Source organism: Pyrgilauda ruficollis, unplaced genomic scaffold, assembly GCF_017590135.1.
Source record: "Pyrgilauda ruficollis isolate IOZ18807 unplaced genomic scaffold, ASM1759013v1 scaffold27, whole genome shotgun sequence".
Taxonomy (NCBI): domain Eukaryota; kingdom Metazoa; phylum Chordata; class Aves; order Passeriformes; family Passeridae; genus Pyrgilauda; species Pyrgilauda ruficollis.
Window position 1 is genome coordinate 6,318,684 of NW_024524044.1, and position 21,729 is coordinate 6,340,412.

The 21,729-nt window shown below is 35.3% G+C and overlaps 1 protein-coding gene across 3 annotated transcripts in view; it reads right to left on the bottom strand.

Annotated features, from left to right (window-relative positions):
- The window catches only part of CADPS2 (calcium dependent secretion activator 2), a 282,475-nt gene that overhangs the window by 61,259 nt on the left and 199,487 nt on the right, over window positions 1-21,729 (bottom strand). For all 3 annotated transcript variants that reach the window (XM_041471490.1, XM_041471489.1, XM_041471488.1), the window contains exons 14-16: window positions 19,004-19,105; window positions 14,819-14,882; window positions 12,642-12,765 (exon numbers count right to left, since the gene is read on the bottom strand). In XM_041471490.1, the coding sequence (XP_041327424.1) occupies window positions 12,642-12,765; window positions 14,819-14,882; window positions 19,004-19,105 (290 nt within the window). The remainder of the gene's footprint in view (window positions 1-12,641; window positions 12,766-14,818; window positions 14,883-19,003; window positions 19,106-21,729) is intronic.

Here is a 21,729-nt window from a genome sequence, read left to right on the forward strand (position 1 = left end):
AAAGCTGATAACAAGGTTAGTGAGAGTTTCAGGAAATCTATTTTCTCATTTTTTTGTGCAAGTTTATGGATCACATGGACAGCAAATCATGTGAATACACATCTTCATATGCAGAAAATTCTGCTGACATTTCCTTCCCACTTTGCATTCATCGTTACATAGACCATTAGCAGATTAATTAAACAATTCACATAATCTCCTTGGTGTTAGTAAGAACATAAATCTGCATGCAATAAGTATTTTTAACATTTAACATTTCCAGCAAGTCAAAGCAACATTCCAGACATTTTAAAGGCAGGTGACCTTGTCCAGTTCTCCAGTACTAACACATTAATGCATATTACAGCAATGAAATATATAGCTTTGATGCAATTTTTGAAGAAATACTGGATTAGAATCTCCAGCAAACATCTACTTCAGTGACTAATACCCTACATTGTGTTCATGCAAAAACCAAGCAGGAAAACTAGTTATTGAAGCAACTACAAAGAATTTTTTCAAATCTTATTAAAAGAAACCACATAACCAGATATGTTGAAATACTTTTTTTTTCTGAAACCAGAATTTAGCTCAAGAAAGAGTTAAGTGTAGGAATATGGGTCAAGAACAAAGCACACATAAGGCACAAAAATACATCCATAATGCCAAGATCACTGTTTTCAATACTGTACTGTATTGTCTTTACAATTCTTATACTGTACAATGATTATGTGAATATAACAACAAACATATTGAATCAAGAGACATTAGCAAGGATCAGCCAAGTGCCTATTATTTAGGATTCTGTATGCCTACTACTGGATTCAGACGAAACCAGTGGTTTCTACCCTTATCCTGGACTGAAATTGGTCCTTCTCCTAATGCTCAGTGTCCTCCCCTCCCTGAACACATAGCAAGTACAATTCGTACAGATAATATACATCACCAGCAGTGTCACTGATGTTAATGAGTCTTAGGAATAAACCAGTGATATTAATAGAGAGCATGACTGGAACATCTGATTTCAGCATAAACAACTCATTTTATTGCAAACTCAGCCTGATTTTCATTACCTCACCACTAACCAGTAAACAAAATAATTGCATGCATAATTGCATACTTTCCTAATGAAACTAAATAAGCTGCAAAATATTCAGAAATTATATCCCATAAGGGCTTCTCTACATTATTAAGAAAGTAATTTTAATAATTATGTTGAATCTCATGTTGCATTTTTGCTCTGGAATAAATTCACTTGTTCCACACTTGCAATTAGCTCAAGATGGCCTAAAAATGGCTGTTGAACAGATATCATTATCACTAGGGAGAGCCGGAGAAAAAAGATCTACCATACAACTGCGAGATTATTTTGCTCCAGCAATGTGATAAGATCACAGTGAAGAGAAATATGGTCTCGGGCAAGTACCAATTCCATTGAACAAGGCATTAAGGAAATACAGTAATACAGTTCTGGTCATCTGTTTTGTGGTGATGGATTTTGATCAGAAAAGGAAAGGAGTTTTTTTTTTTTTTTTTGTGTTTGTCTGAAAGGCATCATAGGCCTAATAAAATGAAAGATGAAAGTGAGGATCAGAAATGTTCACACACAGACAATACAGGAATACAGTGTTCCCAAAGTGGAAACACTTGGGAAGGAGAGGACCTACCTTTGATCAGGATAATGCTGGCAGAAGAATAGATCAGTCATGACAAATGATTTAAACTAGACATTTTGAAGTTTTCAATCATTGTGGGACTAATGCTCAGGAACAGTTTTTTTCAATAGGATTAGCATATTTAGGAGGAGAAAGAGTATGAAAACTGTAAATGCATCTTTAAGTTGAGTATGGCAGGAAACATCCAATTGATGTTTCATGGCAGGAATGACTAAAAATGTGTGCTATACTAGACTGAATCAATTCCAATTTCACGTTTCCATAAGACTCACCATGCTATGTGCTAGTTTGCACTGGAAGTATTTATTACTAGCTAAAAATGTGCAAATTACCCTTAATGTTTCCAGCTTTTCACAATATTTTTTAAAATCATTATTTTCTTAGAACATTTGTTCATAAGAAAAGGCAGCAGAGAATTGTACTCAGTCTGTATCCTTGCACAAATCTCTCTAATTTTTTTGTTTACTTATTCACAGAATAAATCAGTACATGCTATTTCTTTTGCATGATATAGGCTTTCCTACATTTCACTTAAGCTTCATATAAAGCCTCCTTTTCCATATGCAAGTTACCACGCCGTGTAGCCATTTTTCTCTGTAACTAAACACCTTTCAAATTCTGGGGAATATGTCTTATGGATATCCACCAGTTAGATGCATATATACACAAGTGGCTATGAAGTAATTTGAGAAATAAAGAATGAATTATTTTTTTTAGCCAAGCAAGTAGTGTATATGAAATATGAATAGCAATAAATTCTTATTTGGAAGTTATAGAACCTCCAAAACACCTGAGTGAAATACTGTGCTTGTCTTTGTGAGCATAAAGGAATTATAGGAATGGAAATCAGCGCTGTCAGTTTTCATTATATTTGTGATGTCTTTCTTCCCACAATTACTAAAGGTTGTTAAGATGTGTTTACACTGCTCAAACTAACAAGTTGCAGCAGGAGTCGAGTCAGTAAATATGCTGCTTGACATCTTTTAGAAAATAAACAGAAAAAGCCATCAATCATCTGTTTCCAGCTTCACATCCTGACAAAATGAAAAAGCAAGCCAGGCTTTGCAAATAATGGATGCTTTCTCAAGTATGCATTACCAGTGAGTCACACAGGTACCGAGCGATATTGTTAAATGAGCTAAGTTAACTGAGTGAAGTGCTACTGAAATGAAAAAGTGACTGCTTCATGAACCAACGGAGCCTCGGGCCACAAGGGACTGTCAGATCATCCAGTCTCACCTCCCGCATCACACAGGTCAGGGAACTTCTCCCCAGTCCTCCTTTTCGAGACAATCAGGATGTCTAAAACCTAACAACAGTGAGTCTAAAACCTACCTCAAGCTTTCTTTCCACAAGAGAGTTTAAGATATCCTTGAAGACAAATGCACAATTCACCTCTCTCATTTTCTCCCCAGCATGTAAGCTGTTAAACACGTGTGATTAATTTCTCATTGACATTTGCTCCACACAGGAATGTGCTCATTAAAGAGGCATTTTTTTTTCTTGGTTATGAATACAATGCAACTAGGAGACTCCTGACTCTGGCCTGCCAGTCTCCCCCTCAGTGACACAGCATATATCCCTTATTGGTTTTCCCTGCCTCTTATTTCATCCTTCCCCCTTTTCTTCCAACAAGCATGTCCAGAACCAGTGTCTCGGGAGAGCCAACCTGTTTCCAGGCAGAGCTATTGGAAAAAAGGCAAGTATGCTGAGAAGTTCCCAAATTCACAGCCTCAGTGGGCTTACAGCAAAGCAGGACACAATGTACTTGACCATACAGACACATCAAAATTTGAGCTTTATGGAGCCAACTCTGCTCCAGCAGGGCCCAATCATTTGATCTTTTTAACATGTGAAACCTCCAAGACTGCTTGAAGCTAGTGTGTTACTAAACCTGAACTGACTCTGAAGAGTTAACCCAAAACTAGGATAATCTACCCACAGATAATTTAGATTTCACTGTGCTAAATTTTTGTGCAATTTCTCACAGAATTAATTCTGCATGAAAAAGTAAGGAGGTAGATCTGAAAGGACATTTTATATTTTTCACATTAAAAAAAAATCCAGCCTTATACAAGTAGTGGAATTTAGTTTTAATTATGAAGCTGAAAACAGTCTTTCCATAATTGCTTTCTATGATTTCAACAGCATTTTAAATTACAGGGGGAAAAATAGAATTAATTGCCATTATTAGCTACGTACAGAAAGACTGTGAGATTTGTAAAAAGTTAAGAGTTCACATGTCCATGACCTACCATTTTATTAAGTGTGTCATGCTACAATATTTTCTGTTTTTTAAAATTTATCATAGTATTCAATGGAATTGCCTTCATGAGGCAATCACATGTTTTTGTTTTGTTTTGTGAAAGGAATCTTGGCTCATTGAAAAGCATAAAAATAACAAAATCAAAAAGGTAAAAGCAGAAGAAAAATCTCATTTTTTGCCAGCTGATCATCAAAGTATAAGTATAAAATCTTATAGTATAAATAAAAAGTGTAAGTATATGTAAAGTATAAGTAAAGTATAAGTAAAAAATCTTATAGTATAAGATTTTTTTGTATTCTGATTTTGGCAAGACAGATACAAGCAGTTGGCATTTTCCTTCTTTTTCTCACTTTTAATTTCACTTCAAAGGGGGAAAGAACTAATATTCTCAGCACTTCCTGATATTGTAAAATAAAACTCAGAGATAACAAACATGCCAAACTGCAAGGCTTCATGAATAAAGAGAACTGGATAGATTAATAACTCACCTATCAGATGGAGAGAAAACTGGCTCTTGAAAATGCAGACATAGTAAAAAGTATTTTTTTAAAAAAGCAGAATATTTTAAGATTATAAATTTTGGAGCCATACTGAAAAATGAAAACAAGAAATCTAATGCTGGCAGGCAAGAGGAAGGGAAAAGAGACGTTGAAAATTATTAACTGAAACAAAATTTGAAGAAATTAGTATCTGAGGACATAAAATGAACATAAAATAAAATAAAATGTAACACAGATTTGCAAAGGTAGGTTGAACTAGACTTAAGCATTTCTAGATAGGATATTTTTGTATAAAAGAAATTCAGTAGATTTTATCTAGTCTGACTTTAATGAAGCATTTGATACTGTGCCTCATGGGAAAACTACCAGTTAAGCTGAAGAAAATGAGGATTAAAAAAGAAACTGTGTGGGGTATAAAGAAGATGCCTCAAGTGAAAGGGAATAAGCACTGCTGAGAAAGGGCAAAAAAATTTCTTGAGATATTCCTTGAAGACTCATCTTAGCTTCCTTACTATTTTCACCAGAGACTTTAGAATAAATATTAGAAGCACAATGACAATGTGTAAAACATGGGAATTAGAAAGGCAGTAACATGAATTCCATAATTCTGAAGAATGGGAGAAAGAAACAGATCAAAATATCCTCAGGAGTTAAAGAAAAACATATTAAAGCACTTTAAGAAGGGACAATACATTTTGACACATGAACAGCAATAAAAATTTCCTGTAAACTGGGAATATGTCATCTCAAAATGATCAAAACTCTGTGGCTGGGTTGAATTAACTTTTCACAGAAGGCCTGTGTGACACAAGCATGGTACAGACATCAGAACCTTTCTATATCAGATAAAATGTTTCTGCTGTAACAGCACTGCTAATACTGTGCAAGGCATCTAATGGGGATGACTTTGCACAGCTCTTGTCACCAATGTTCAAGAAGATGGAATTCAAACTTTAACAGAGAAAGACTCCTGAAAGGACAGAAATGCAGAACAGGCAGCTACTCTGAGACAAGGTGAGGAAAGCCTAGGTTGCATGAGTACTAAACTCTTGTCTAAAAATGCATCATAGGGCACAGAGGAACTGGAGATGATGAAATACTAATGACAGATGGAACTATCCCTCCCTTATCTGGGATACAGGACGAGGTTGGCACGCTTAAGTTTGGGAACTGATTTAACTGTAAGGTGATGATACACCTGTACAGCACATAGGACTTGAAATTACCTTCCTGTGGGTGAAGCAGGGGACTGAAAAGGGGAAGCACAGTGACAAAGACTGATTCAGCCCTACTGTTAAAGGAGGATGTAGGTATGTTTACAAAGGATTACCAGGATGCAGTCTGGGGATTCTTTTACAGGTCCAAAACTGAAATCAGGGATGTTTGCCCATATCCTCATTTCCATTTTGTTGCACAACAGAGACCAAGAAGGTGCTATGCTGCTGTGCAACCCACTTCTGTTTGTTCAGTGAAATGAACATGCATGGAGAGCTTTAATCAAGTCCTCTCCACGTACAATGACTCTCTCCACTTGCCTTCTCAGCTTCAATAATGCTTGTAGTGTTCTTCCTTTTTAAGCCAGACAGATCCTTCTGAGCCTTGAGGGCATTTACATACTACCCTTCCTTTAGAAACTTGTGTGTAATGAGTATGTTAATGATCGATCTCTTAAAACCCAGCAAACTTCCGAGTTTCTCCTGACCTTCTCTTGTATGGAGTTAACATTTATTCAGCCTTTGGCAGTCTTTCTGATAGAAACAAATTTTGGCATGACAACTGATTTGTCTTTGAACAACTGTACACTCCAGAGTAACTATTTGCTCCAATTTTAATGAAATTTTTTTGTAGTTATGATATTTTATTAAAAAACCTTTCCTAGAATTTTTTCCCCTCCTGAGGAGCTGAGGGAAAGAAATGTAAACAATTACTATCTGCTGCTGTGGAATGCAACAGGTGCATCCGTGATTGGTCCATGTGGATTGTTTTCCATTGATGACCAATCACAGCCACCTGTGCCGAGGCTGTGAGCAGTCACAGGATTCTGTTATGCATTCTATTCTATTCCTGTTCTTTGTAACCTCCTGATCTTTCTTTTCTCTCTGTTCTTTTAGTATAGTTTTAATGTAGTATTTTAGTATAATATATAACATAATAAATCAGCCTTCTGAGAAAAATGGAGTCAAGCCTTGTGTCTCCACACACAGAGTTCACCTCAACATTTATTCTTATTCTTTTTATTCAAACTGTTTGGTAGAAGGAGCCCAGTATACTGAGTTATTACAGAATTTTAAAAGCAGTGAGTTAAAAGACAACTGAACTTATAATTCAAATCATTACAATCTGTCTATTGCCTCAGAAATTAATATCCATGGACAATGATAAATACTGCCCTATTTGCTTTACAGACATTTACTACTTTAATCCCCTTTATATCTGCACAGCAAGGTAATGCCCCTGTGGTGAAAAATGTATTTATGTGTAAGTTTATGTCTTTTCTCAGACAGTAACAGCAGCAATAGCAGAATTAATTAGTCCTCAGCCATTCAGACTTCTAATAAATTTAGGTGGGAAAATGATTAATTTATGAAAAGGAATAAATAATGCATTTTATTACTCTGTGTGTATGGATGTGTATAAAATATAAGTAAAAAATAAGAAGTCTGTGTGAGGAAGGCCATCTTTTTTGAGGGAGATAAAAGAGGTGATGGAGCCTTTCAAATTTCTACAGGCTCTTCACAGGAAGTATATAAAAAGCATATGAAGAATGCTGTTTGTCTTTGGCCTCAGAATATGACAGGTCCATTTATGTTCAACATTATCTATAGGAAGAGTTAATGTAAGTTAAATACTGAATAAGACAGGAACACATGCCATACAGAACACAATTTAAAAAGTATTTTTAGGTAGTGAAATCACAAAGGGAGCATATGCTGAAATGAAAATGGATCGTACTTAAAAAGAGATTTCCATGTATTGATGTTGTGATTCATATCCTTGACAAATTATAAACCCTTGCTGCCAACTACCAGGATATTATATGAGAGTTCTTAGATATAGTTCAAAATTATAATAGTAGATTTCCTGCTATTCTCTTCATAATGGTAATTACACTGACTGAGCAGATTAGCTACTCCATGAGAAATTCAGCTGTACATGTAATAAGGAATGACATGCTGAACACTGTATAATTGCCATGGCAAATGTAATTTTTGTTTAAAAAAATCTGTTCTATATTCATAACAGTACAATGATGAGGGATGCTCAATAAAACGTCATCCTGACTATAAACAAATATTTTTGACGGAAGTGCTGCTAATGCCACCATGTTTGACATTAAGAAAGTAACCAATGTCTTTGGGAAAACATTCAGAGACTTGTTCAGCTGAGATGTGAAAATGAGAGCACTTGGGGAATAGACCTGGGAACCTGGCAACCACACTGCCAAGAAAGGGTTCTCACAACAAGAAGAATTTGCATATTCACCTCTGTATTACCTAACAAGGACACTCCTGAAATTCAAGCTTCATTATCAGCATACAGTGCACAAGTTAAAGGGTAAATAACAGTTATCGAGAAATAGTTTTTCTCATTTTCCACAGAAGTACAATATATGTTATTAGGGCTAAGCATACTGAACACCAAGTTCGTTATGAAGTCCGTAGGAATCCAGCTAGGAGCAGGATTTGGCCCTAAAATGTCATTGTATTGGGATTTGTCTCAGTGGCTTTGTCTTTTGCATCAGAGAAACACGTTCAGTGCTTCACAAAATTCCAGTGGGTACAGTCTATCTACTCCTTTCAATAAAGTGATTTTTTTTCCCTGAGTTTCTGATTAATTTTCAGTTGCATTTTAGTCAGAGCTGGTATTTAATTAAGCAACCAAATTATAAATGCAGCCTATAAACCTCTAGCTTCAGCTAACTCAGACAGTGAACTTACTCACTATCTGTGATAGGCTTTTCTCTCATCCATTCTCTAATCTAGTTATTTGCCAGGTCACTTAGGGGACAGCTTTGCTGTCCTGTGTTAAGAAGGGCTATGGCTTCTTTCAAAGCATGGAGAAACCTAACATAAAATGATTATAATTAGGTACAGCAGTTTATTTATTTATTTATGTGTCTGTAACTATGTCATCTATGCTTAATGGTTTTGGGTTTCCTACATAAAGAGCCTGGGAAAAACTGAGATTAGCAAGTGTGTGGCACAAGGAAGATTTGTACTTGAGGTGATATATATTGTATAAAAGTGCACAGGTGAAGTTTTGGAGTGCAAGGTGAAAGGAAAAAAATCTCTAAAATTTCCCGAATGATTTTCAATTAATTTCAATTAATTGTTTCTGAAATTCTAATTTCAAGAGATATTTTCTTTAATACCTAGAGGCATAAAAATATTAAACTGAATACTTGTGCTATCTAGCTTTAGGTATCTTATGTAGAAGGGAAACTGTCTTTAGGGTGTTTTGCATTTGATGCTGTGAGATTGGCTTTGCACAGAGAAATTGCTGAAGGACCTTCAGAGCACTCGGAGTCCCCTGCCTGAGGAACCTCTCCTGTTGAAGGGAAGGGTCAGCAGATCATCTGAACAATGTGAGCTCCCACCAACTCACCCTAACAGACTGTGCCATGAATATCCATTCCACCAGCACACTGTCTCCTCTCTTAGTTAAAAATTCCAAAAGATCTCCTATTTACACGGCATTTAAAGCTTTTAACGAAAAAACAGTGGAAGTCTTGGAAATCAGTGGAATGTTTTTTACTTCAGTTACGGACACAGTTGTTAAAAAAAGTAGGCTTAATAATTTGCTAGTAATTTTCAAGCCCCTCATTGGCAAGGAGCTTCTCTTTGAACTACCTTCATGCAACTTTGTTATCATAGCACCAGTATGTCTTTCCAGATGGAAAATTAGTTCATCATGAGAGTACTACCAGCTCAATGCCCCTTCCACTAACTGTGGCTGATATTGTTTGTGAAACCCCACAAAGCACCACAACCAGTCTTTCTTTGGGTATGTATGTCAGGTAAGACAACGCAGTGCACAGCTCTATTTCACAGAGATATGCACAGTCCCTCATATTTCTATGCAGCCAGTTCTACTCAGCTGCAAATACTACTTCAGCTGTGCTCTTTGTATGATGATTTTTAAATACTGGGATATAAGAACTCAAAACCCCCTCCCAGTACTTTTGGAGAATATACAGCATATCATCATGAAATTAGGAACACAAAGAACTACCATCCATGTAATGCTCAGCTATACCTAGAAAAAGAAATGTATCACTAAACAAAGCCATATCAGAGAAATGTAAAAATTTTGTAAAATTAGTTTTCCTAGCAATATCTTCATTAATAAATTGAGAATTCTGTTATGAAACATACAATTTTTATAGAGGACTGTGAAATTACATTTCTCTAAATACACAAACTGTTTTTGAATTTAACAAAATTAAACTTTTCTGCATCATTTACTTATACCCTTTTCACAGAAAATACAACTTCATCATACTCCAAAACCGTAAGTTAGCTAAACTGCTAATAAATACGTACATCATAATTAAGTATCAGTGTAAATACATGGACTAAACCACACTAAAATTAATTTTAGTATTCACAAATGTTCTGGTCAGTATCTTGGTATTGTTCAAATACAGGAAAATAATAACCACAGACACAACACACTACATCTGTAATACATGCAGACATGCACACAAATAGTAATCACCTGAGTCCTTTTCTGCTGTTGCTAAATAAGAAAAAAGAGGGAAAGAAAAACATCATTACAGAAATAAAACTCATATAATTAGAGAAGAATAAATACCACATAAGGAGTTAATAGCTTCTTAACATCTTGAGTACATCACACAAGTGATGGGTTTTTTCACGGGAGGGAGAAATGGTATATTTCTGAGTAATATATTTGCATTTACTAGCCCTATATAGTCTTTATTTCAAGCTCAGGCACTAAGCTTGCATCCATATTGTGTAAGGAAAGTCAGAAATATATATGAGAATATTATTTGTATTAGAACCTTCTTTGTATCTCTACTTTTTAGGTATTTGTTATTGCTCTATAGCTGTTATTATCTTGTATATTTACATTTTGACTGACTAAAATTATGTTGTTCACTAAAGAAATAGTCAAAGGGCAAAAATCTCCAAAAGATGTGCCAGCCACATTTGAGGACATCAGTAATAATATAAAGATAAGGATTCTATGTTTTCTGTATGCAATTTGAGGAGTAAGCATTTAATGCAAACACTAACATAAATTACTTTCAAGAGAAGAATGTAACCTCAGTGCACAGACACAATAATAATGCTCCTATAAACCTAAGGAGCAGGATGACACGTATTGCTGAAAAATATTACATTTATACTGGTACAAAAGTAGGATGTTTGTAATGACCAGAGTACCAAAAGACATCAATACAGGTCTCATTGCCATTGAAATCCAATGCATTGAATTTTCTGGTGTTACAATGCTGGAGCCCTCCACTTTCAACAGTACTTTATTCTCAGAAAAATGCTTCACCTATTTCTCTTTATATATGCAATGATGTGTTGTGCTTTGAGTTTACAACTACATGAGTGTAAAGCTACTTAAATAAATCTAGTTGTGTTCCAACCAAAAGGCAATAAATCCAAAAAAGAAAATTGCAGTCAAAATATGGGAGTCAGGTTCATGTGCTGTTCCAGCTTACTTGGTGTTAACAGTGTGAATATCTTAAAGTGCAAACTTTGCTACTTCAGGGGAAGTCCCACAATTCTCTAGGATACAGAAAAAATCCTGGGAAAAAGATGCATTTACATCACAGCAAAAAACTTTCCAATCCATTTTATTGTCAGTGTGTTCAGGTATCATTTTCAAGCTTTTTTCATATTATAAAAATATTTCTATTTTTATACTCATTGTTTCAACAGGTTTGATACATGACTTAAATACTGAACATTAACATTTCCCTTTATGAATACAGAAATACAAAAACTAAGGAAAACATTCTTTTTTTCCTCTTCATTTTCCAGGGTAGATTTAATATTCATCTTTTTTTTCTTTAACACAACATGATATCATAATTAATTATGATAAACTGGTTACTAGGATGGTTTCATGTTGTTACTTCCATGATATAATACTGGTTGCTATAGAGATGAGATGAATCTTTTGTTAATCACTTGTGAGATCGGTTAACTCATGTTTTTCAGAGAATTTGAGCAGAGATAAAAATGGGAAAAAAGTTGGCTTTGTAGCATTGCTAAATATTTGAGGCTTCTTGAATTTGCTCCTAAGCTAGCTCTATTTCTTCTGATGTATTGCTAGAAATACATGCTATTAAAAATTAATATGCATAAAATCTGTATTTTTAAAAAAACAGAATTAATCATACGATATTTTCCTGAGATTAATTCTAGCTCCAGAAATCCAGTGCACACAGCTTTCTGTTCCTGAATACATCTGGACAGGAGTATCTCTAGCTTTTTGGACTTTATGCAGAATAAAAGTCTGTCTTGACAAGGCATTTTACTATTATGACTTCCTCGTTGTTGTACATAAGGTTTACAAACAGTAAAATGACATTGTGCATCCTGGCTATTTTTTTAAGCAAAATTTTAGTTAATTTCATTATATACTTTATAGAACATACCAGACTTTCAGAAAACCGCCTGATTACCTTCAAACTTAGTATTTTGTCCCCTTAATACATTAAATCAGGATGTAATTAAGGTTTTGATAATCAGATTATGATTATAATAATTTTTTTTGCTGCTCTGATGATAGAGCAGCAAAATTAAATAGCATTTATCTATTTGTCTGCCTTATAAATACTTCAGAAAAGAATATATACACAGTTTTCAAATTTCAAGGCAGTGACACTGCTGTTAAGGAAAGAATTTCCTATCAGTAGTTTAATCACTAGAAATAGCCAGAGAAATAAAAAATAACCCATCAACAACCTCTTAAATTTATGAAGAACTCAAAAGTAAGAACAAAGGGCAACTTGAATTAGGAAGTCCTAGTCTTTTATTCAAACAGGGTCCCAGGAGGCATATTAAAGCAATGAATAGGAAAAAGCTCCACAGTTCACCAGCTGAGATTTTAATGAGACATTTCCCCTTGCTGTGGAAGGGGTTTGTTCTGGAAAGGGAAAAGGCTGCTCACGGAATATGCAGTTAATAGGCATTGCTGGCTTTTACAGCCACTTCGGCAGCTGATTGCTGTACTAACCTTCTATTTTGGCATATTCTGTAAGTCGAGTGTAATTGATCAAGGCAGCCTTCTCCAGACATTTTCTAACCACTTTCTTCACTTCTTCTGCTGGTATAGGAGTGGCAATATCTTTCATTAAAACCTGTGCCAGAGACAATTATACCACTTCATTACAATTATTACCCAAACCCCACAGGAAAAGGATAAAAGTATCCTAAAGTTACTACAGATCTGTTAATGATTACAGGCAGAAGTCAAAAAGGAACTATTTCAGCTGGTGGATCTTTGTCTCTGGAGGTTTCTGTTCAGCCCTGATTTGACTGCCTGTACAGTATTTATCCCTCCTGTTTGCCATCTTGCAGCATGCCAGTCAGTCTTCGGGTGGCATCGAGATCAGTAGAACAAGAGCATTCCATGGATGGGCTGGATCATGGTTACCACTAAAGGTGTGATTGTGGAAATTGGCTTGATTCTCAGTGGTGGAAAAGCTTCCACCATTGCAGAACCATGGACTCTTCAACAGGGTGAAGTTATTCAAATTCAACATGTCCTTGCTGTGAAAAAAAATGTTGTCTATATAGTGGGCAGGAAAAACACTGAACTTCCAGCAGAACATTTTATTATGGACAAGTAGAAGAACAGTCCATATAAATGTTTTCAAAACATGTGAGTTGTTACCTCACCAACTGCAAGTGAGGTAAACCAAGAATCCATACCTCTTTATATGAATGCAGCATAATATACTCTGGATTACTACGTTAAAAAAAAAAAAGTTGATAATTCACTTGCATTTTTAATTTAATTCTGCACTCCATTAACTTTCAACAGGTAAGTGTAAACAAAACTTGTTTTTACCACATTTTCATGTAAATAATAAAATTTCAGATAACTCAAAACCTTTAAAAATGCTTCTCAAGTGGATCCCTGGACAAGCTACACCCTTATGCATCTAAATGTTACTGTTAAAAGGAGGGAGCAAGAGATGCAGTCTAGGGAAGGACATGGTAGAAAAGAAACAGGTTCAGCAACAGAGAAGCTATTAGGAAGACACTGCTGTGAAGCAGACTCCTAGAATACCAGCACACAAATATGACTTCTCTATCTGCATTTACTTGCTTTTTTAATCAATAACTTCTGGTTATCAGCAAGTGAATTGACAGTATTCAAAACCTTTCGTTCTTGGACTTATTTTTTTTCAAATTTTACAAAGACAGGGAAAATAAGATGGTTCTAACCTATTCTGCCTTCATAAATGTAGGAAAGCACATTTATTCCCAGTCAAGACTGACAGCTGCTGCTTGAGCACCATTACCATTTGTAACAGCAGGAATGGGGAGAAGAAATGGATGTTTCAAAAAGCACAAAGGAACCTACACAGCACTACAATCACTGAGATGGTAAGAGAAATAAAACATATATACCTAGACTCCTTTTGTGTTTTCTGAACATGGCAGAAGTTTTCTAAGAGAAAATCTCTATCCATGAAGTGTTCTGCACTGCAGAATAACCAATATTTTCCAGGACCAAACCTCTCAAATTTTGGCAAAGCAACACAGCCTGGGACCTAAGCTTTTTAAAATTCATAACTTCATCAGACTCCTGCTGATACAATTCCTTTGGAATCTCTGCTGGAATTTAAAGTCTTTTTTCCACAGAGATGACTGAGATGCTTTTATCATGAGGCATTCTCCTTTCCAGTCAATACAAGAGGATTTGCTGAGCAAGAGTTTACATTTATAGGCACCCATGTCAGATTTGTTGTGTATAGCTTTTGCTTCTTAAATTGACTCTGATTATGCATTTATTGAATATCATTTGAATTATAGAGAAGGTTTTTAATATTACATATAAGTATAGACAATATCATCAGCACAGAAGACATAAACAGCAGGAAATGGGGGGCTGTAGGGTAGACTTGTACCACTTTAGGGGTAATGCTGGATAAGTGTTAAATAGAAAAGGACCAGAGTCACTGACTACAATTCAGTGGCTTGAAGTGAAAGTCCAGTAAAAAAGTCCTGCAGAAAAGAGCTGTTTGCCTCTGTAGAAGACAATGAGAGAAAAACAAAAACAACCATCATTCCAGTAAGCAGTTAAAACAAACCAGCAGTAAAATCATGAGTCTGCTTTCAGCAACCTGAATGCAAAAGAAAAATGCAGGCTCAGCAGAACTTAAAATATGTTCTCAAACTTACCCTTTCAAGTAATGAAAGTGTGGCTTTTAAAGCTCCTTCAGGACGTCCAAAAGGGAAACAGTATCTTAAAAAGTAAAAAAATTAAAAAAAAGGAGAAAGAAAAAAATAAGATAAACATAAAATTATCAGAATTATAAAAGCTGCTTTATGAATTTACTTTAAGATTTATCTGCATACAACTCGTATTGTGTTAGCAGAAGACTCCCATACCTGAAGTACCAATAAAAGCAGAAAGCCACTGCAGTAGTCTACCATGGAGTATACACATATAACAGCAGTATCAGCCTACCAGCTGATTTTAGGCCTAACTGCAGAAAAATCTCTAAAAGACAGAAAGCATCACTTTCAAATTATCAGCTATGAAGGATATTCAAAGGTCTCTGATGAGTTTAATTGTCATCTTCCTGGAAAGAGGTACTATTTCTCATGCAGCCATGACTGCCACTGGACCTGTGAAGCAGCATTCTGTATATTGCATTTTATTTTAAAATTGGATTAAGAGAAGGATAAAATGTCAGATATTTTAATTTCTAGAGATACCAATGCTGGTATCTCTAGGTATCTGCCAATGCTAGCAGATATTCTGTGGTTTTTTTTCTATTACATTAAAAATACCTTGGAAAAGCACTTATCTTAAATTTTATCAGCTACAACTTAAACCATACCCACTCCTAAAATGACGTAAATTAAAAAGTGATTGCATTCATGGCTTTATTTTTTATTTTTGTCTGCTGAATGATGCAATATAGCAGGTCAATGAGAATACAATGCTCAGACAACTGTAACCTCTCTTAATCCTGTCTATAAAATCTTACTGGGATATCCCCAATTGGAAAAAGGATTTTTTGCTTTGCCGAGATTATTTTTTTCTTATTATTACTCACCGAGAACAGTAGCCTCCTATTCTGATGTTTTCCACTAGTCAAATCTTTTCTAATGATAAAAGGATTCAGACCAGTGAATTTTAGATCTACATTTTGGTCAGCCAAAATAAAGCCTTAAAAATGAGGTCAAAACAGGATTTCCTGCAGTGAGAATTCCAGTATTTACTTTTATCTCTGTAAGGACTCCAGAGATAAAATTCACACAGCCAGGCAAGAGGTTAAAGTCCAAGACCTTCATGATAGCTTTCTCAGAAATATTGCCTCTTCCACATTTGATGCCTGAGAGGCTGGCAGAGATCAGAAGCCTCAGTGGGTAGAGAAGGTGACAGAGAGGAAAGGTGTAAGTGCCTTAAGAACTACTTTAGATGACAGCCACTGGCACAGGATGGGCTGACTGCATGTTAATCATAATGGAACCAGGCTGATAGCAGTGAAAATGAAAATTAAAAAGGCCATAGGGGGGTATCAAAACTGGAAGGTGCAGGTCAGTTGGCAGGCAAGGGAGAGCATCTTTTTCAGATGGGTGTGACCTAGTCACTTAAGTGGACACAGCAAATGTTCAGAGCTGCTCTGAAAAGGCAGGAAGAGACATGCACTCTTCAATTAAACTGTCCATGACAGCTGACCAGTGCACACAACACTAAGCAATGGAGAGAGGGCAAAGCTTAGAATAAGTATCAACATATTCCAGAGGAAAAAAAAAAAAGCTGATGATCCTTGAAACTTTGTACCACTCATCCCCTAGTTATAATGCTCAGTGTGATTACAAAATGTTAAAGAGATTAGAAGGGCTGCAAATTCAAGATTTCAGCTCTAGACATATACACTTGACTGACATCTCATTAGGACAAGGTATAATGACAATATTTTGGGACACAGGTTTGAATTGCTTCCTTGAACAGCTAATTTAAGACCCACAAAAAACATCTTATTCTGGATTCAGTCTCAAACGTGAGGAGGACATAGTTTGAGAGGTGCAGAGCAGAAGAGGTGCTCCGTAGTAATAATCATAAGAATACAATTTAATTATGTAGCAAAAGAGAACAGGCCAAACAACTGTAAATGTATATACAATTTCAAGAATGGGATCTATAAAAAAAAATGAAGAACTTGAAAAACAAAAGCAAAGGCTACAATCAAAAAAAGCAAGAAACCTACAAACAGCCTGAGGTAAAATTCAAAAAAGTAGGAGCCAAATACATGCCACAATTAAGTGGTAACAAAACCAAAAGTTTTGAAACCAAAGTGGTAACAAACAATCTGACACCCGCTCTGTGATTCCATGAGAAAGATAAAGAGGTTACCATAGAGAACCTGGCATTTAAAAATGATAAACCTTGTCTGAACGGAAGGCACGAAAGTCCCTGAAACATTCTAGGAAATACAACAAATAAACAGCATGGATGCCCAAACTGGCAGTAGAAAGGACAGTGGAAGCAAGAAACCAGCCTGGGAGATGGTGGGATTACCTGATGACAAGGAATACAGGGCGTTCAAGGACAGTAAGGCCAAAGAGAGAAATTCAGTGTATATTCTGCATAAATCCTTACTGTTGAATGTATTTTTCCAAATATTCTGCATTTCACAGTTACCATAACAATTTTGAAGGACTGAAATATGGAGTTATTTTAATACCATATTTTCCTAAGAAAGCAATCTGACAGCTAAGGTTATTCTTTGTTAATCGACAGCACTGATCCTTATACATGTCTTGAGTCAAGGTTTTATTTAAAATATTACTTCCAATGCTTTGTCAGGATGTCCTACATTGTGACTTTATACGCTTTATAAATTCAGATTCTAAGGCACTATCTTTTTTCTTTCTTCCTCTATTATGCCAGTATCCTCGTTTAAATCAAGACATTTCACCTATTATTTTATTTTATTTCTAATAAATTTTTTTTTTGTTCACAGTAAGAAATAGTAATTATTCTTCACCTGGCAGAACAGTTTGTCTGTATTGATTACAAAGGATTTTAAGGCAAACCTTAGAGTCCTCTGAAGGATGAAGTCATTTATGTTTGAATGACACATTTAATTGCTCTCAAGAAGGAATTTCTAATGCTATTTAAATTTGCTCAAAATCCACCAAGACTGAGGCAGAAAGGTTCTATGGTCACTGTTGCAGCCCAAGCTCACCAATGTAACTCTAATGTGTAGGTTAGCAGACATGACGGGGATTTTTGTTTTTTCCAACTCAAAAGATCATTTAGACTTTATTATACCTTCTCTAATTAGTCTCATGCATGTGAAGGCCTGAAGGTAGGGAACACTGTATCATTTCTCTTGCAAGAGCTCTTTGTTCCCATAGAAGGAAGGAAAGAGGAAAGGAAAGACCGTTGTTTTTTCCTCAAAGGAATACTCTCCAAGGAGAGCTCTAGCTCTCTTTAGTTCAATATGGATATGAAGTCCCAAGTGAAGGCTGCTATGCCCTCATGCTCAAAAAAATCCCCAATGACCAATGATGCCACTGAATACTAGATATTTACCTCACCAAACCAGAGAGGCATTCAACAAACTCATAGTCAACCCTGCCAAACAAAAGTTCTGTTTCACAAAGGACTATTTAAACTGTTGAACTGGCTGTTGTGATGTGATACAGAGACAAAAAACCAATCTATACATACAGTCCAAAAGGATTAGATTGACAGAATAGTTGCAGATAGGTTGGCTTAGTGTGACAAAGTAACAGGTTTGGTGGTCTATCTGCAATTTTTATACTAAGTTTCATAAACCATCAATCACTGCAAAATAGCAGGAAATCCCATGTTTCCTCTGTTTCTCATACTCCTTCTCTAAACATCTTCTGCTGGTATTGACAGTCCTTAATATGACAAACTCCTTATTGAGAATGATGACCCTTAAGAAAGATAAGTATATCACTAAACCAAGAAAATTACATTAGACATCAAGAAAAGTTTTAGCTGCCATCTATTAAAGATGTTCTCTACTCATATGATTTTCTTGATCCATAGTAAATCAGAAATAGTTATGGCACAGTCACTTTCATTCAGATAATTTTCTTGGTTAGACTTACACAAAGCTTGAACTTTGAAAAAAATAAAAAAAATCAAGGCCTGTATTCTTGCATAATCATTTCTATCATATCTATCATCTCACATATTACACAAATAAATTTCAAGTACAACCACTTGTGTAAATAAATTATTCCATATTTAAGCTAGTCCTTTGCAAGCAGACCATTTTATTTTCACTCCACTCATTCAAGACCAAAATTAAACACCATGAGAAAACTCTTCCAGAAAAAATGTAGTATTAATTGAATAAATTATACACCCACCTGAAATGGCTTATTTGGTTTTCCAAAAGGGAGGAAAGTCTGTCCTTAATTTCCTCAAACCTTTCTTTCTCTTCCACAGATACTGTTCCAATTCCATCTGGCCTGTAATATTAAATGTTTAATAACCATTGATATCTCTTCATGCTGATTTGTCTTTGGACAACGATCTTTATTTCTAAAGTTTTCATTTAACACGAGTGTTAATTCCCCTTTCCTCTTTCTCAGTGCCTCCAAGGATAAACAGTTACTTGTGAATATTGCTAAAGAACAGGCTGGACAAATAATTTCTCTTTTGAGTTGAACTTTTGAATTCAAGTCCTACGTTTCTAAGTTTCTACATCATCTCAATATGAACACAAGTTAGCATATAATTCTTCCAAATCCTTTCAAAAGACAATGTCTTTTCTCAAGAAATTTAGTACTATTGTCAGAGTACCGAGGTATACTGAAATCTTGCTAAATTTCATCTCCTTGAATTTTCTGTTTATTTTCCTAGAGGCACAATATAGCTAAAAGTGATTTTAAAGTAAAGGTGGGAGGGAAACTACAGTGAGAAAAGCCACAACACGGAACACCTAGGAATTCTGGATAGTGAGGATAGAGTTTGATTCCCTGTCCTATATTGACAAATAGCATCATGTAATCAAGACTTCCATATAGGTGCAGCATTAAAGATGCAATGAAAAAGTCTTTAAAAACCAAAAGCATTGTCATTTTTTAAGCATCAAATTTAAGTCACAATAATTAAAAATAAGCTTATATTTAGTATGTTAAACATACACTTGGTCTAAAATCTTAGCCTAAAGGTGTTACTAATGTGTTTATATTAAAATTATGACAAGAGTAAAAAACCAATTAAATATACAGCTCCCAAATATTATTTTTGCCATGCAGTCACACCTTCCCCACATACAGCACACTTTAAATAGAAGTATCTGAAATGTTCCTGTTACTTTCTTAACTTCTTCCATCTCCAAGGTAACAAATCAGCTACTGCTTCCCACCTAGGTTTCTGAACCTGACACTATGTGTGGCTCTGCCCTGCATCTTCTCCAGAGCCTCCAAAACTATCTCAGTGTTTCTAGAACTGAGAAAATTGTATGAAAATGACATAAAGAAAGACAACATTCTTTTTTGGAACATTCTGAATGTTCCAAGAATCATTCTAGGATTCTATGAGCGTCTTTTTCCTAAATTGTTACTTTAACTTTCTGCACCATACTTAAACCTAGAAGGCATAAGTTGCTACCTGGTCATGACATAAACAATTCTCTCACCGTTTAAATCACTAATATTTGTGACCTGTCAAGTCAAGGTGGAAAGAATGCCTGATTTCCTTAAATTATTGTGAAGACAACAATAAAAAAATCAGATATGGTGGGGATGGGAGTAGTGAGGCACATCAATGCACCGTTGTATAAATTTGATGTGAAAGAGCAAAAAACTTATCTTCTTTCTTTTGATGGATGCCAGGATACTTTACCTCAGCCTTCTGACAAACGGAATGAGCTCAAATTTAAGTAAATTGCACTGTCTGATTTTATTGTCAGGAGAGATTGCGCTCTGGACTGATAGAGTAAATAGTTTTGTCAGATTAAGCCTCGCTGAGGCATGTCATATATATGTCAGGAAAGACCTAGGGGTCCAGATAACAGTAAGTGAAAAAGGTGAGCCAGTAGGATGTCATATCTGTCACCCTGCACTAAGGCTGGCATCACTACCTACCAGGGACCTGTCACAGCACTGAGTTTGTTGTCGTAAGGAACCTTGTTGACAACAACCAAAATTTTCAGAACTGCTAAATATATGTTTACATAGAAGCAGATGTCCCAGAAGGAGGAGTACACAAAAAGGTTTTGGAAAATAACCACCTATAGCACTGAAAATTTAATCTCTTGAAAACATGCTTTTAGAAAATAGCTCGAAGTCTAAACCACAATGTTGTCTCTTCTTCTTGCAAACTTTATTGCAACAATAATATAAAAATGCATTTTTGCAACACAGTCCTGAGAGATATATCATGGTGGTGATAATTCTTCTACTTTAGGGAATATATACTTACTACTGATTTGAAAAGAATCCATGGAAAAAAAGAAATTGTTTCTGAGATAAGCTGAAATATTAAAAATAGATAAATACTTCAATACTTCCACTATTTAATCTTCTGGATATTTTTTCTTTATTTACTTGAATACTGAATGAAATATATAGCCTGTTTTGATCTGGTTACTTTTATTTATGATTACTGTGCCTGCAAGGAAAATCAGACTCACACAGTCATTTTGTTTTCAAAGGTTTAGGCCATCCATAAACTATGCTAGAACTATTTTGCAATTTAAAGTAACAACAAATGTGTCTTTCCTACTGTCTCAAATGTTATGGGCTTGATTTTTTTTCAATTCAAAACTAGTACTAAGCTTGGATATTGCAGCCTGGGAACTCTCTTACAAGAACTCAGCCAAGAAAAGTGATGGACTGTCTTAAGAAGAGTTTTCATTTTAACATCATCTTCTCAAGAAGGTAATGGAGAGTGAATTTTCCTTTCCTTCAAACTCTTTTTCCTCCTTATTGCTCACAATATTTTTTAGAATTACAGAACTAGGTGAAAGAGTGAACACTCAAAACCTGAGTAGCCTTCTCTCCCTCACTTATATTAGTTTACCATTTTTTGAGGACTCTGTCAATTGGATTTGGATTGGCTTGTCTTATCTGCTTAGATCACAGTC